Source organism: Pleurodeles waltl, chromosome 6 (genome assembly GCF_031143425.1).
Source record: "Pleurodeles waltl isolate 20211129_DDA chromosome 6, aPleWal1.hap1.20221129, whole genome shotgun sequence".
Taxonomy (NCBI): Eukaryota; Metazoa; Chordata; class Amphibia; order Caudata; family Salamandridae; genus Pleurodeles; species Pleurodeles waltl.
The window spans coordinates 1329035976-1329051627 of record NC_090445.1 but is presented as its reverse complement, the minus strand read 5'-3'; the positions used below and the strand labels follow the sequence as shown (position 1 = coordinate 1329051627).

At 41.0% G+C, this 15652-nt stretch overlaps 1 protein-coding gene across 1 annotated transcript in view; it reads left to right on the top strand.

Moving 5' to 3' along the window:
• Positions 1–15652, top strand: part of LOC138300838 (rap1 GTPase-GDP dissociation stimulator 1-like) — a 522948-nt gene that overhangs the window by 119990 nt on the left and 387306 nt on the right. Inside the window, exon 2 of the mRNA XM_069240650.1 lies at positions 13171–13275. Coding sequence (XP_069096751.1) covers positions 13171–13275 — 105 coding nt within the window. The remainder of the gene's footprint in view (positions 1–13170; positions 13276–15652) is intronic.

Genomic DNA, 15652 nt, shown 5'->3' with positions numbered 1-15652 from the left:
GTCCTTTTTGTGTCCTTGATGTGTCCACAACTTGATCCAAGGTTCCAGAAGCTCTGAGTTGCTCCTTGGGAGTTGGGACTACAATTCCCAGAATGCACCTGGTCAGAATCCTCAAATGGCCCCTGGATGCTGGTCCGCTGGGCTCAGCTTGCAGGACTTGATGCAGGGGACTCTGGTCAGCTCCTTTGTACCTATAGCAAACAAGGAGTCCCTTCTTGAAGCAGTAGAAGACAGGTAAAGTCCGTTTAGTGGTGAAGCCCAAGTGTGCAGTTGGTGCAGTCCTCGAGAGCGCAGTGTCCAGGTGCAGGTCAGGGGTCCAGCAGGGCAGTCCTTTTTCTCCTGTAGTTCTTCCTTGTTGGGATCTGATAGGGATCTCAGGTGTGGGTGCAGGTCTGCCAGGTTTATCCCTGCTCCTGGGTGAAAAACAGGGGGGTCCTCTTTCTCCAATCAGGTGCAGGGTCCTTCCCCCTGTGATGACCACTTCCTGGGAAGTGTGGCAAAAATCAGTCCCAGGGAGCAACATTCCTCAAATATCCATCATGGCTGAAAGTGATTTTTGGAGGTTACGTATGGCTGAGCCCACCCACTGGTGTGGCTAAAAATCCTAAACACCCCTCTCCTACTCTAATCAAGGGGCACCTAATTGTCTGGGTTTGCAGAATGTGAGGGTGTTGCTGGGTTGCTCCAAATGTCCCTCTCTGCCTTTGCAGACCAGTTTGGCAGCCCTCCCTCTTCTTGCTTCACCATCTGCTGAGGGGAGATCTCCTCCCCCAGGCACATCTCTTTGCGTGCAGCCAGGCCACTTCACACCTCATCAAGGCAGTCTGGCCAGGCTGCCAGAGGCTGGCCAATCTGAGCACATCAGCAAAAACACTGCAGGGCTGAAGTTGGCAACTTTTCAGGGAAAGTTTAAAACTCTTTACCTGAACAAGTTATATTAAATCCAACAACTGGAAGTTGTGGGATTTATTATAACAATTAATTTGATACCAAACTTCTGGTATCTGTTACTTAAGGGGACTTTTAAAATTAAAATAAAGTCTCCCCATTCTAGCCTATGGGGGCCATTCACTACAATGAGGGAAAAACGAATTTGGCTGTTTTACCTCACCAGGGCTTATAAAACTATTTTTATAAGGTCCCTGATTATAGTTACATGGCACCCAGCCCTAGGGGCACATAGGGCAGACCTTAGGGGTGATTTATATGTAAAAATAATGTAGTTTAACTACTTTTAATTCCAAAGTCGAATTTGCATGTAACTTTAATTTAAAAGCAGCCAGCAAGACAGGCCTGCCTTTAAAATGACACTAGGTACCTCAGCAGTGCACTACCTATGCTGGGGCCCCAGTCCCTACATGCCCTACCATATACTAGGGACTTATAGGTAGGTTGACTTAGCCAATTATAATTAGCCTCATTTGTATACTGATTTTACACAGAACACAGACCCTGGGACTGGTTAGCAGTACCCAGGGCACCATCAGAGTCAGGAAAACACCAGGAAAAAGTGGAAAATGGGGGCAAAAAGTTAGGGAGTCCTCTGCAATCAGCCCTGTTATCTCACAGACAGTATATGCCCTGCCTTAAGTGAGACCTAAATATGCTATCACAAACATGTTCAGTGGCTTGGTCTGCACAGCAGGGAGATACATACATAAACGCCGGCATAACAAGACCAGGCTGCACAACAATAAACTCTTGTCCCCCTTGCAGAGAGCCTGGGGAGAAATATTCACCCCACCATTAATAACGTTAATAAACATTCACTTGTCTTGCCCCTATATGAAGAGTTCATTATCTTAATTTCTTCCTGTTCTTGCCTATGTGCCAAAGATAATCAGTAATGCCCTGCCCCTCCCACCTAGATCTAGAGTGATAAAAATTAAATGTATGGGTCAGGTTACTACTGTCCTATGAACTTAAAACACATTTCTATATCCAAGAAGGGGGGCAGGGGGTGATTTGCATGTGCTCGTCGCCATGCCCAATGTGCTAAATGTTTTCTCCCCTCATTAGATTGACCAAGTTTGGGGACATTCTAACACACCAGCATTGCCTAAGGGCAGTGGGGTTAAAATGTAAACCCCCCTCTTTGTTCTTCCTGACAACTGTGATCTCTACAGTTAGAAAAATGAGGGTGGAGGTAGACCACAAGAGCACCTATCTGTCCCGCTGCCCTGTTTGAAAATTAGAAAAGGACAGCCAGACATAAGCTATCACAGTTCTCTGCCTCAGGGACATAAGTGAATTAAAACAAAATGCAATTACCTCACTTTGGGGATTTGTTTCTGATAAGCAAAATAAAATGCCAATCAGGTCAAAAAACTTTGTGCCCGCTCAACAGTCATCTATTGCCAACAGATTATGAGCTGCAGTGAGAGATGTACTGTAGGTACAGAAATCCCTGTGAGGACCCTCCCTCTCACTGGACTAATAATTTAAGGACATGATCCTTGTCCTTAAAACAATCACCTCATCAACAGAATCCTGTGGCATCGAACTGGACAGCTACTCCAGATGAATCTCCACATCAGAGAAATGACCAGAAATGCGAGATTTTAGTTAAAACATCTCCATAGTCTCAGGAATCTTTTTCCAAAACAAGTCCTGGAGGTGAGTGTTGAGGCCTTAGTCATTCCACAAATAGACTATGGTAATTCAAAATCCAGGTGTTCTAACTGACTGTCTTGCTCAATGAGACCTCAGTCTACTCGTGTGAAAGCTCAGGTGGTCTCAAATTCAGAACAATTTAAGCACATAACATCTCTCCTACATCACTGGGATGGCTTCCACTGGAAAAACATAAAGCATATAGGACTCAATGCATTACTAACTGGCAAAGCCATCTGAACAAACTTGAATACTTGACAGAAAAAGCCTTCTGATTTCCACCACGGCAGAATCTTAATGCTGTGCTCAAGCTGGTCACTGGCATATTTAGGAAAACATCCACTCTAACATAATTCTGTCCTGGAAAGTCACCAAAGACATGGAATTCAGTACAAGTACACATACAACAGGCTCTGTCTGCTGTCACCATCAAAAAGTATTGGAAACAGCATTTCCTTCGAAACCTTACATGAACTGTATTTATCACCTACATTTTGACAATCCACACATGCATACTGAATGTCTCACTCACTGTTATTACAATGTTGCAAATTACGTGCAAATTACTTTATATCTACTGCTGCCTTACATTACGTTATTGTGATTGTAAAGCATTCTGTCGTCTTGTGATCACAGTATTAATGCACCATATGAAGAACAAAAATAAATACATACACCTGTTCCCAGAATTCTTATTGTCTGGGTTCTGACAATATCCGTCCCCACCTTCTCAAAAGGCATCCCCACCACTGCCAGTAGAATGGGAAAGTCAGGTCATGCACTGTCTCCACATTTCATAAATGGACGGGACTTTACCATCTTTAATGGGCTTTGATCTTACCAAGATGTCTGGCCATCGGGTTGCTGTGTGCCAAATCCAGCAGAAGAGCTATTTAGCCCTGGGGGACCATTAATCTTCTAACATAGTTTGTACACAATATCTCTCTTCATTCTTTTGTAACTTAGCCTTGAACTGCAATTTGGCAACAGTAGGCACCCCCTCTGCCTCATACCAACATTGACCTCGGTGGGCCTCTTGGAGCTTTCAAATCTTCCAATTGTTGCATGCCCTCCAGGGCTGACAAGTATTTCTCCTAACGTTAAGGCTTTTCACAACCAGCATAGATTCCCTCTGGACTTTCAGAAGCTCAGGGGAAGGTTCCTATACCTCTTGTCCTCTCTCTTTCTATAGAGTGACTGAGCCATTGTTCAAGGCTCCCCACTCTACTTTCTTCACTGGCACTTTGCGACCTAGTGGTCATAAGCACCCATCCAAGCAGTCCCATCACAGCTGCTTGGATTTTCTTAACCTCTGGTCAAGCATGTCAATATCTAGCAGACCTTTCACAGGAACGACAAGATTAACATCCATGGGTACAATTCATAAGGGTAAACATAGACCTAAAGTCTAAACTTAGACCAAAAGTCTAACTTTACTACAAGTACAGTTAGACCTTTGGTCTCAGTTTAGACCAAACGTCTAAACTTAGAACAAATGTCTAACTTTACTACGAGTAAAGTTGGACTTTTGGTTAAAGTTTAGACTTTTGGTCTAAATTTAGACCAAAAGTCTAAACGTAGACCAAAAGTCTAACTTTACTAAAAGTAAAGTTAGACTTTAAGTCTAAACATAGACTTTTGGTCTAAACTTAGAATTTTGCTCTAATTTTACCTTTAAGAATTAGGCACAGCCTTTTTAGAGCCAGTGACCAGCCGTTCTGCAGTAACCATCACTATGGGGTGGCACTTTACCTCACTGCCTGCATTGACCAAATGATGGAAAAAATATGGGATAGTTTTCTCTACAGATACCACTTTGCATCTTACTGTGGCTACAGTGGCTCCCATGGCTTTTAGCACTCTGACTTGGGTCACGTTGATTAACAGCCACTCCGTGCTCTTAAGCTCTGTTGGGAATTATATTTACTGCCAATTCAACTGCTAGCCCAGCCAAGGAAACTAAATGAATCTCAGTCTACACTCTGTTCCCACTGGGTCAATTTCCTTTCCAACCTGTGCACCTACAATCATCATGGACTCTTCAGGTGGGTCTTCTGGATACAAACAGAGACCACCCTCTTATGCCACAACTGCTTAAAGTCAATGAGGGAGCCACTTCTTTCAGGGACAAAACCCTTCACCTTCTTCAAGTGTTTGGGTTGCGCCTTTGTTCTCTGACTTATAGCACATTTTAGATCACTTTTTAGGTCTTGCTTCGGACAGCTTTTGCTGGTTGGAGAATCTTATGTCAGCAATTCTTTAAAAAAGTAGTATAAGTAGTAGTATTAAGAGAGTATGTGCTTTGGGTCAGCCCCATCAGCCTTTGCCTTCCATGTTGTTTTTATGTTTAGCCATGCATGGATCGACTATCCAGCAAGCCCATTGGCATTTAGAAGATGTTAACATTGTCACATTTGGGTTTAAATTAGGATTTTTGATGAGATAGTAAGAATTGCTTTGCTTAGATAGCAAATGTGACATGATGTGTATCTTGTAATGGAGAACCACTGTTTGTTCTTTGATGTACTTATTTGGCTTACATAGTGTTACAACATACAAGAATCTACTATAACACATCAAGCATAGCATGACACAGCATAGCACACCTTAGCATAGCACAGCATAATACCCTAATGTGACACAGCATATCACAGCATGACAGAATGCAAGTAACACTGAATAGCACATCGTGACCCCAAATAAAATATTAAACATAACACAGCATAGCACTGAACCACAGAAGAGCACTGTGTGACCCTGTACAACACATCTTAATAATACACATCCCAACTTCACAACACAATACATCATAACATAACATGGCATATCCCTGTACTGTACACATAATATACCCCACCATATCGTAATACAGCACAGCACAGCACAATATATTAGAACTGCATTACACAACTAAACACAACATATCATAACGTAACATGGTACTGAATGACAAAACATCATATAAAATTATACAAAATTATACAGAATAGCAAAGCACAATACAACACACCGTTAACATTGCACAGTACAATATTACACGTAATATAATGCAGCATAGCACATCACGACACAACATAAAATAACACTGAGCAGGACAGAGACATACAACATCACACCCAAACACTCAGTATGGAGACCCACAGTTGGACTGCAGATCTCTGCATGGTAAAGTAAAATGTAAAACAATTAAAAAAAAATAGTAAATAGATATTAAAAATATTTTACATTAAATTAAAATAACAATTATTATTCTTAAATTTAAATTAAAAAAAAATTCCCTCCGAAAGAAAAAATGTTATTAAGCATTACCAATCAATGAAAGTGATGTAAAGAAATAATCAACATTAATTTATCTTTAATTTAATAGAAATGTTGTTGCATTCATTCTTAAATTCAAAATAGGATATTTAAATCTTCTATAGTTAAATAATGAAAACATATTATTTTGATATATTTATTTATCAATAAACAATGTTTATTTCTAATGTTAACTAGTTTACATATTTTAATTCCCTACCTCCATTATTTTCTGTGGCTGGGTGATGTAGCACCAGTGGCCGGCCATGTGAGGTGCTGAACTTACTACTATATTTTTGTTACTAGTAACATACATTTGGATTTTCTGAATAAGAAAAAAGTAGTCCATTTACTCAGAAGTGTACATTACTGAAAAGTGTAAGTTACTTTTGTGAATCAGGCATTTAGAGGGGGAGCCATTGATTGCCCACCCAGCTGTGCCAGCAGTTAATCATGGGTGCCATATGCCACAGGTAGCTGACATTTATGCATCAGAAGGCCCATGTCAGCCATGCGGTATGGTGAATATTTCCTGCACTCAGGATAAGTGATGTTGTTTCACAAAAAAACTACTCTGTGTGAGTTTGTTTATGTAAAACAAAGAAATAATTGTGGGATAGTGTTGGGATGGAAAAAGATCTCTTGCAGTCTCTGCAGGCTTTTGACATTCTACAATGATGCTTTGTTTGATGATGTCCCTGACTTGAATTTTGAGATTCTAGGTGGCATCATTCACTGGAATTGCCCGATTAAACCATATGAGTGAGAACTTTCCATGGTAAATTTTTTAAGGTGATCTCAGTTTTAACAGCCTGAAGTAAAGCGATTTGCATTGAGTAGCATCAAGTTCAAATTTGAGAAGAGGACCTTGCCCTCCCCTGGATATATGTAGGATGTGGCGTAATAAAAAAATATTAGTGATACCAACATAATCACCATTGTCCCTTTTATATGAAACAGGTTTGTTTTGCGCATAAACACAGTAACAATGATCTTTTACTTCAATGTGAGGTATAAATTCTGCAGCTAAAGCACCCAGCTGTGTCACTGGATAACAGAACACAGCTCGGATGTCAAAACCAGGTTATTGCTGCTATGAAGCATACATCCAAGTGGGCCAGCACAATATTCAATAATCAACATCAATCAATAACATCAATAATCAATGGAGTTAGTAATTGTCACGCACCATGACCTTTCAGTCATGAATAACCACACCTTTTAGTAAACGTTAGAATATTTATTTCCCTGTAATAACAGTGCTTAGGTCATGTAGATTAATCTCAGAATCAAATTAAACACATACAGAAACTATACTGGCTGTCCAAAGTGGTGGAAGAAATGTAATCTAATCAAAGCTTGAACTACAACACATTCTAAAGTTATGGTGCAATCAATTACAAAGTCAACTGGGTCGAAGTAATTTCATACATTAAGTTTAGCAGAGAAATCCATCAAGCATTAATCCCTGTTAACATGATTTCATTAGTAAGGATCCTTAACTAATATCAGATTAGCATCTGCATGTTGGGCTACATGCAAAACAATTTAGTAACACAAATTTGGAAAAACATTTAACTATGGCTCTATCGAAACAATGCAGTTGGTACCTAGAAATAAAAGGCAAATGCATGATAATGAACAGTCTGGGTCATAATACCTATCCTCAGTATGGACCAGCAAGAAGAGCCGGTCTTGTTCCTCAGGACATCAGTCGATCAGCAAGGCATCAGGATTCAGCATCAAAGTTCATAAGTCTCTAAGCATTAAAGTGAAGCACGTCTCTTGACAAGACGCATACGGAATATTAACCTTTCGGCCAGCAAGAAAATGGACAATGAGCAATGGCAAAATGCAAGGGCAGTATGTCTGTCTCTTCTCAGTGTAGTCCAGTTAAGTCAAAACTGCTAAAACTACTTCCCAAATCCCTATTGGTCAGTTAATCGCATGTTCACACTTAGTCCAATAAAACAAAAATTCCAAATCTATGAAATCTACTATTACTTAGTTCACATGTCATTGATTGGTTTGTCTTGCAAGGTCATCATCATCCGGCTTGTCAGGTAACAATATTGTTGCAGCTTCCACTCTAGTCAGTATCTCCATTGTTATTCTCCTGAGAAAGCCAGTCTCACACACCTTACATACAAAATGTTACATTAACAGGAACATCATTTTCTAGCATTCGGTTCTCATGAGAAAGCTTCCGTTATGAGCACATTTAAACAATACAATAGAAATCACAGTTTGACTCTCAAGGACAGCCATTTTATTAAATGTTAAGAAATACAGCTTTTACATGAGGCCTGGCAAACTAGACCAAGACATTCGCTAAGTTAAGGCCTACAATTAATAAAGCTAAAGCTTACTGCATAACCCTTAATATGACATATTACCACATTAGTCAAACATATATTCAACATTCATATTATTAAATCATTAATTAGTACATTTCGTTAACATTGGTGGCCATTCTTCGTGATCACATTTTCAAATGTGTGCATAATTTTTCTACGTTATTTTATTTTCTACACAAACGTAGTATTCAGAATACATAAACATGCATTAATAATTGTTATTAATACACCTGCGCTAGCACTGGTAGGTGGTTTTACTCAGATTACTAACATTCTAATTTGTACTCTAGACTGGGTCCTGCATGAAAAGTTCAACTTTGCGTACTGCTGTAACAGCAATTGTCTCAAACAGTCCTATCTTACATTGAGTGAACATAACGCCAACATGAACACTTTTTCTTTTTTACTGCACACTGACATTCTAAACTGCAATCCCAGATTAGCAATAATATGTGCCACTGCTAAAGAAGTGTCACAGTGACTAAATACGCCATAAACAAATCACTCAATGAGCCCTATATATGTGTTATGCCCACAACCAGGTCTTACTTTGGATAAGAAAAGTGTCACTGCCAAATGACAGGGCTGCTACTAAGACTGGTATTCCTGATTCCGTTTGATGTTTCTTTCACCCACCTTCACGCGCTCTTTGCCCCATTATTTCGGTCTTGCAGGTCCTTTTTCACCCCAACTTTCTCCTTCTGTGAATGTTTTTCCGTATTTCTTTCCCTCTAACTTTATCTTTTGTGTTTTTCTCTCTCTTGTTTGGTTGAAGTCTCATGACCATAGACGTAAATTGACCAAAATGCCAGGGGTAGCAGATGTGACATCACAGGCCCTTTGACATCCATTTTCATTCACACATATATACTTAGACGTACACACAAACTTGCACTTACATACACTCTCCCTCTTGCTCACATAAACACATTCTCTCCCACAAACACGTACACAAAATACATTTAAAAGCATTTCAATTTACCTCCACTGTCAGTGAAGGGCATATTCCTTCTAATTGTACTCCATTTTAATTATACTAACAGTGAATAAAATATTACTCGTCACTGTTGGTGTAATACAAAATTGACAGAAAACAAAGCGGCATATTTACATGTCCATAGTGCCATCGGAGCATCACTTTTTGTGATGCTTCAATGGCGCTGTGCACTGCACAGTATTTACAAGGGCATGCAATGGGTGTTGCTGTGGGTTTTCCACTGCAACACCCATTGCTTTTGATGATGCCCCATATTTACAAGAATTAATAAATCTGTGGCAGCACCAAAAACTTACACCACCCCAGGGCATAGCATGGTGCAATGAGGAGAAATACTTTTATTTCTCCTCGTTTTTGCTTTGCAGAATGCAGCACACATAGAAAGATCAAAATGGCATCATGATTGTTTATGTGCAGGAAGATGTGCCTTCCTGCACATAAACAATCATTAAATACTGCGGCACACATAACATATCACCACAATTGATTGTTTATGTGCAGGAAGGGACATAAACAATCATTCCCTGCAAGGCAGGCACATTGCACTATGGCACAAGGATGCCTGCATTGGCGTAAAGCAGCTAATTTTAGCACCAGCACTAGGGGAAACACAGAGGAGTGCAGTATTTTTGTAAATAATGCATCCCTACCTTTCAGAAGTGATGCGGCGCGGCGCAGCCAGCTTTGGCACAGCACTGCACTGCGCCACTTCTGTGTAAATATGTCCCAAAGAGTGGAGCTTCAACTGACGTCCATGAGGACCATCTGCCACTGTGATCCTGACAGTGAATTTGCCAACTCTGAGGCCAGGGGTCGCAAAGGCAGTGCCAGGGGTCACAGAGGCAAGCCAGGTGTCGAACTTGCGACCCCTGGTGACCCCTAAATGATGTCCATGCTCATGAGGTAAAATAAATGTTAGTCCTCAAATATTAGTGCCGGTGGGCCCCACCTGCAACCACCTTCTCAGGTTAATGCCTACAAATACCACTTTTTTTGTAGCCAATAGCAGGCACTTGCATTCTGGGACTTATAGTTCATTTTTCAAACATCCCGCAGTGGTACAAAAAGTAATGCATGCACTCACTAAAGTCCTGTAAGTAGTGAACCTCATTGTTAAGCAATGCACCCACAGCAATGCATGGAGGACATCACTCAGTTCAGCAATGATGAGGACAGATTTTGCAAGATGAAAAAGTGATATTTACTTCAGCACTGTATTGAGTGTAGTGTCCTCGTGTCTCCCCTGTCCCACTGCACATACTGGTCATCACTAAACTGCAAAAAAAACTGCATTTTATTTTTCAATTTCAATGGTGACTCGTTCAGGCCTCTGGTGGAAGGTTTGGGCCCGGTGTCAAAAGGAAAGCAGATAAAACACAATTAATTTGATGCAACTCTCCAGAGATGGTGAGCTAATGCTCTGGTTCAGAGTGCCTGGATGGGTACTTTGTTAACCTTACAAAAATGTAGTCCTGGCCCGTCATTTTTTCTCTATACTGCTATCTATTACACAATAAACCTATTTTGACCTGTACATGCTGTCTAATTGTTTTCCTTTATATTAATGCTTGCCCTCCTCAGATGTGTCAGTAAAATTAACCTTCTGTCCTTAATGTTTGTCCTGAACTTTGACCCTTTGTCCTGAACCTTTACAGGGACTATCCAGAATTCGCCTCTGTGTCAGGTGTTTGCACTTCACATAATGTCAAATTTCACACCATTATGCCAAAAGTCATCACCATCATAAGGACCCTCTTATCGAGTTGGACCAATAAATGATGATTATAACACATGCCATGTGTGGTCTGATACAGGTGTTATGGCAGTGTCCAATGTGTAGGATACTACCAAACTGAGAATACACGCACCATCCACACTTATAATTCTTCCTGTTTCGCTCTCCCTTTCATCCAGTCACGGATGCTGTCAGGAAGGGGTGGGGGGTGAGAGGATAGCGTGTGAGCATAGGATGCAGGGGGCAGTTAAAAAAATAAGTAAATAGACTTACCTGCCCCTCCACGATCCGCCTCTTCCACGAGCCACCTCATCTTGTGTGCTTCCTTCCCCAACCAATCTTGACACTTCTCTCATGCTGGTACAGAGCTTGAAAGAAGTGCAGCAATTGGCCTGAGTGAGCAGAACTGCCCCTCATGGAGGAAGTGGGGCACTGTGCTTGGTCTCTATGCAGCTGTTAAACACAGCTGGGAGGAGACTTCTAAGTGCACGTCAGTTTAGCTGGCCTCAGACAACCAACTAAACTGACATGCGCACTTAGAAGTGCACATACCACTTCTCCTCCACTTGACGAGGAGGAGGCTGCCCCCCCACCCAACGAAGGCAGAAAAATAAAGGGATAATAAAATACTTGTATTATCGTTTTATTTTTCTTCTTTTCGTTAGTGTGGCGACGCTCCTCCGTCATAGTTGAGGGGCCGCAACAGCTTTCTTCCTCCTCACTAATGCACACACACATATTAATTTGGAAACAGGATTCTTCTTGTTCTAGAACACAGAGGCTTTGGGGTTCTTGGAGAAGTAGGGCACTATTGGAGCTAACACAGGAACAACAGACCACATTCGAACTTATGTAGCTATTCATCTTATGAAGAACGTTTCCCTAAGCAATCCAAGGTCATCACTCTTTTCCACAGCTAAGTCAGTGCGATTCCACCTATGTGACTCAAGCAAGCATCGAGTGCGTGAGATCTGGCTCTGGTCCCCTAATTATTTAACAGAAGACAACTGTTAACTGAGTAATAATGGGCAACAGGTTTTAATCTGAAATAAGGGGCTTTCCAGGGAAATTCCAGAACGCTGATCATCCTGGGTACGTATCAAAAGTAAAACTGCAGTCTTCTTCCTACGTGATTTACCGACTGTGCAGTGAAGTAACAGAAGCACAAATAACAGTCCAAAGTCAAGAATGCCAGTTACAATCAACCATTGATTGTTGAAATGTGTGCTGGTCAATGTGTGAAAGCTACATTCAAAACCAACAGCTGATGGAAACAGATATTTTGCCCCCTCTCTTTATAGGTGTAATAACCATTGCAAGACAGGTAAAGGTCATTCTACCAGACATTATATTGAGTGAAACTCTGAAGAGCAAACTGGCACGGTCAGTTAGGTATATGCTGGTGGAAACTAGACCCGATGCTTCATAGTTCATTTGGGGCACAAGTGAATCGCCTAATTGTAAACAGTGTCAATCACATTTGTGAAATGAAAGATTTACCGCATAAAGAGAATCACTGGATCTGTGATAAAGGGGCATGTCTACCTGAAGGGTTTTCAACTGAGAGGTGTTCATATTTTGCAAGTCCAACAAGAAGGTCTTTTAAACATATTTTATCATGGGCCAAAAAATAAAGATAGTGGGAACCACTTAAATAGTAACACTCAAGAGCTTTTTCTGTGCCCTGAAATAGTTGTATTTTTAGGGTCGAGGCTACAAGTGAATGCGCTAGCGCATGCTTCTTGCTTCCAAAACTCTATTATGTTCCCTAAAAGGCTTGGAGACCACCTTTTTCTCACTATTTGTTGGTTTGCATGGCACTCTTCTTTACTGCCTGGTAATTCATCAAGGCACGCCTGGCATCACTTCCATTTCTCTGTGTGGAGCAGGGATCAAGCACTAATTGATGCAACTTAATTAGTGCCTGTCCACCAACATGATCGATAAACTATTTGTTGTTTTTAACTTTGTGTGCCCCGCAAACAGAAGGCTTGTGACTGACAAAAAGGTGCCAAGCAGGCACAAAACTGTAAAGTTTCATTTTTTAAAGCTAACTTTCTGTTATTTTGCCAAGTCGCATCCTCTCAGTTTCTTCTCATGTTTTCTTTTGTTTTTGCCCTTGGGCGCTGTTATCAAAAATGACATTTACCTTGTTTATTTTGCTCCCATAGAGTCCCTGAGTCGCCACTTGGAGTGTCTGAAGCTATCTGAGACGGAACCAGAGGAGCACGTCCTGGAAAGCTTGAATATGGTCCTTCTGGCGCTTGATGAAGACAGTACGTTTTTCTCTAGACATTTCTGCTCCATTCAGTAACAATGCAAGTAAACGTGTCTCACAAATAACTACCCCTAAAATACCTAATTTTACAATAAATTGTCAATGTGAAAAAGCAGTAACATTGCGCAGTGGAATACTGCTGGGAAGGCAGAGAAATGTGTGGGAGCTTTGTGTTAGCGATTATAATAAAGCTGAGGCAGATTCCGCTTTCTGCGGTCGAGGAAATGAGTGGCTAACATGTACCTGCTGTTTTCAGCCATCTGATATCTCTGTGCTGTGTAAGTGTCCCTATATCCGTGTACATTTGGCATGTTCACTCACTGGTGATCGGAGGCACGGTCACCTGATCGGGGTCAAAATGCTGTATGAACCTGGTGGAGGGAGGTCGGTCCTTTTATTCATTAGACTACAGTAAGTCCCAAAACTGGGTATCAACCTTTTGTGAAATTTTATTTTATTTATACGCGTGTCATCCTTTCTAAAATAATGTTCTATCTTTTTCGAGATCTACAAATGGAAAGAAGTAGGAAATAATGTGTACCAAAACCCATCTGTTCTGCTTGTGTGGACGGCATAATCGTTTCATTACTTTTCTCTACTGGCTTGGGTGAGGCTCTTTTTTTCTGAAAGTGCATGTTATTCTCCCCTGCCCCATTTCCTTCCTAGACTAAGAAGGAAAGAGAGATGCAAATTATGGTGTGAATTAAGCATATAAACAGTACACCGAAGACACCGCAGATTCAAAAATCACACTAGGAAATCAGCCATAAAGAAGAAAAACGATTTTTATATAGTGCAATGAAAACAATATAGCATACATACAACGAAACATATACCCTCTAACAGGGAAGAATGAATATGGTCAACAGCTAAGAAAGGAATTCTAGAGGACGTATGTAGTAGTCCTTGTAAATAGGTTAGGCAGGGCACCACCTAAGAACAACACAGAGCGATTCTTGATATAGGACAACAGTAGAGGTAGGTAAAGAGTTGCCCACCAGGAGCTGTGTCAGCGCCACCACAGCCTTCTTCAGATAACTGACAATTTCCACTCAGCAGCCTCCTTGGAGGTTGCACATCCCACCATAGAACATCCACACTGGCATGAGCAAGGAGCAAGACTCTTTCAGAAGCTATATTAGGCACTCATCTCTCCCTCTACCACTCTGCACACTCTCGTGCACAGGCCCACACAGGGGAAAAGGATCTACCTTACTCCTATAGAAACAGGCAACAAAAGTAGAAACTATTATACCCAACAATAAGACAACAAACACTCTCTCAGAATGCAGGATGCCACACTTGTTCCCACATATGCACTTACACAAGTGGTCAATGTGTAATGGTGGGACATATGTGACACCCTTATCTGCTGTAAGAAGGTGGGGACATATTCTTGATCTGTACTGATTCCAATGTGAATATAATTATGTGAATGGTCCTTAAATGCCCTAAATCAACGGTCATGAGCTGCTCCTGTTCAGTGAAAATCATCCAGAGCTACTAATATTTTTAGAGTTTTAGTACTGACTACATCATTTTAATACAGACTACATTAGCCCCCACCATATGCAAGATTTCCAGCAGTGATCACCTCAGTGCATTAGGCACCATTCCCAGCACTGATGTAAACAATATTGTGATAATGTGAAATGACTCTACATTGGTAATATGTAACAGCCAAAGCTGCAATGCCCCAGGCACCAAGTGAATATGTGTAATAAGTCGCCCTAAACACCTGCTCTTGAGGTCGAAAATACATACATTTTCGTCTTGAATACACATCTTTCAATTTTGACATACATGCATACATTTATTCAGGCAAGTGAAAGCCTTAAATTTTTTACGCTGAACTCTAGGCAGGGGAGCTACTTATGTGTAGCTGAAGAACTACCAGCAGCTCACAAGCTACTCGTTCGAGATGCCTGTTCTAATCTCAAATATCCTAGCAACTTCTGTTCGGCTCATGTCTAGGCCAAGTGACTTGGATTATAAAGATTTGTTAACTCAAAGCAATATGAGCCTGTGGGGCTTGCTCAGAGCACTATACCTTCATTGTACTGGATGTACAGCAGCTTAAATCTAGTATGTGCTTCTCAGTTGCCATTATCCTTTGTCACGTGGAAGGCCTCAGTTTTTACCAGTCTCCTAGACGATCGGCAGTACTCCTCTTATGGAAAATAGTAAATTGTTTTATCATTTTGAACCCACCACCATCAATGTATGTTGCCTTTTTCAGCCTTTTAAATATATGATGTTTCTGGAGACCAATTGAGTACAGACACAAACATCGTTCTGGACAGTATTTTTCATAGACAACTTTAGAGGTAGAAGGCCCTCGCCTCACCTACAAAGCCAGGAACTCTCACTCAAAA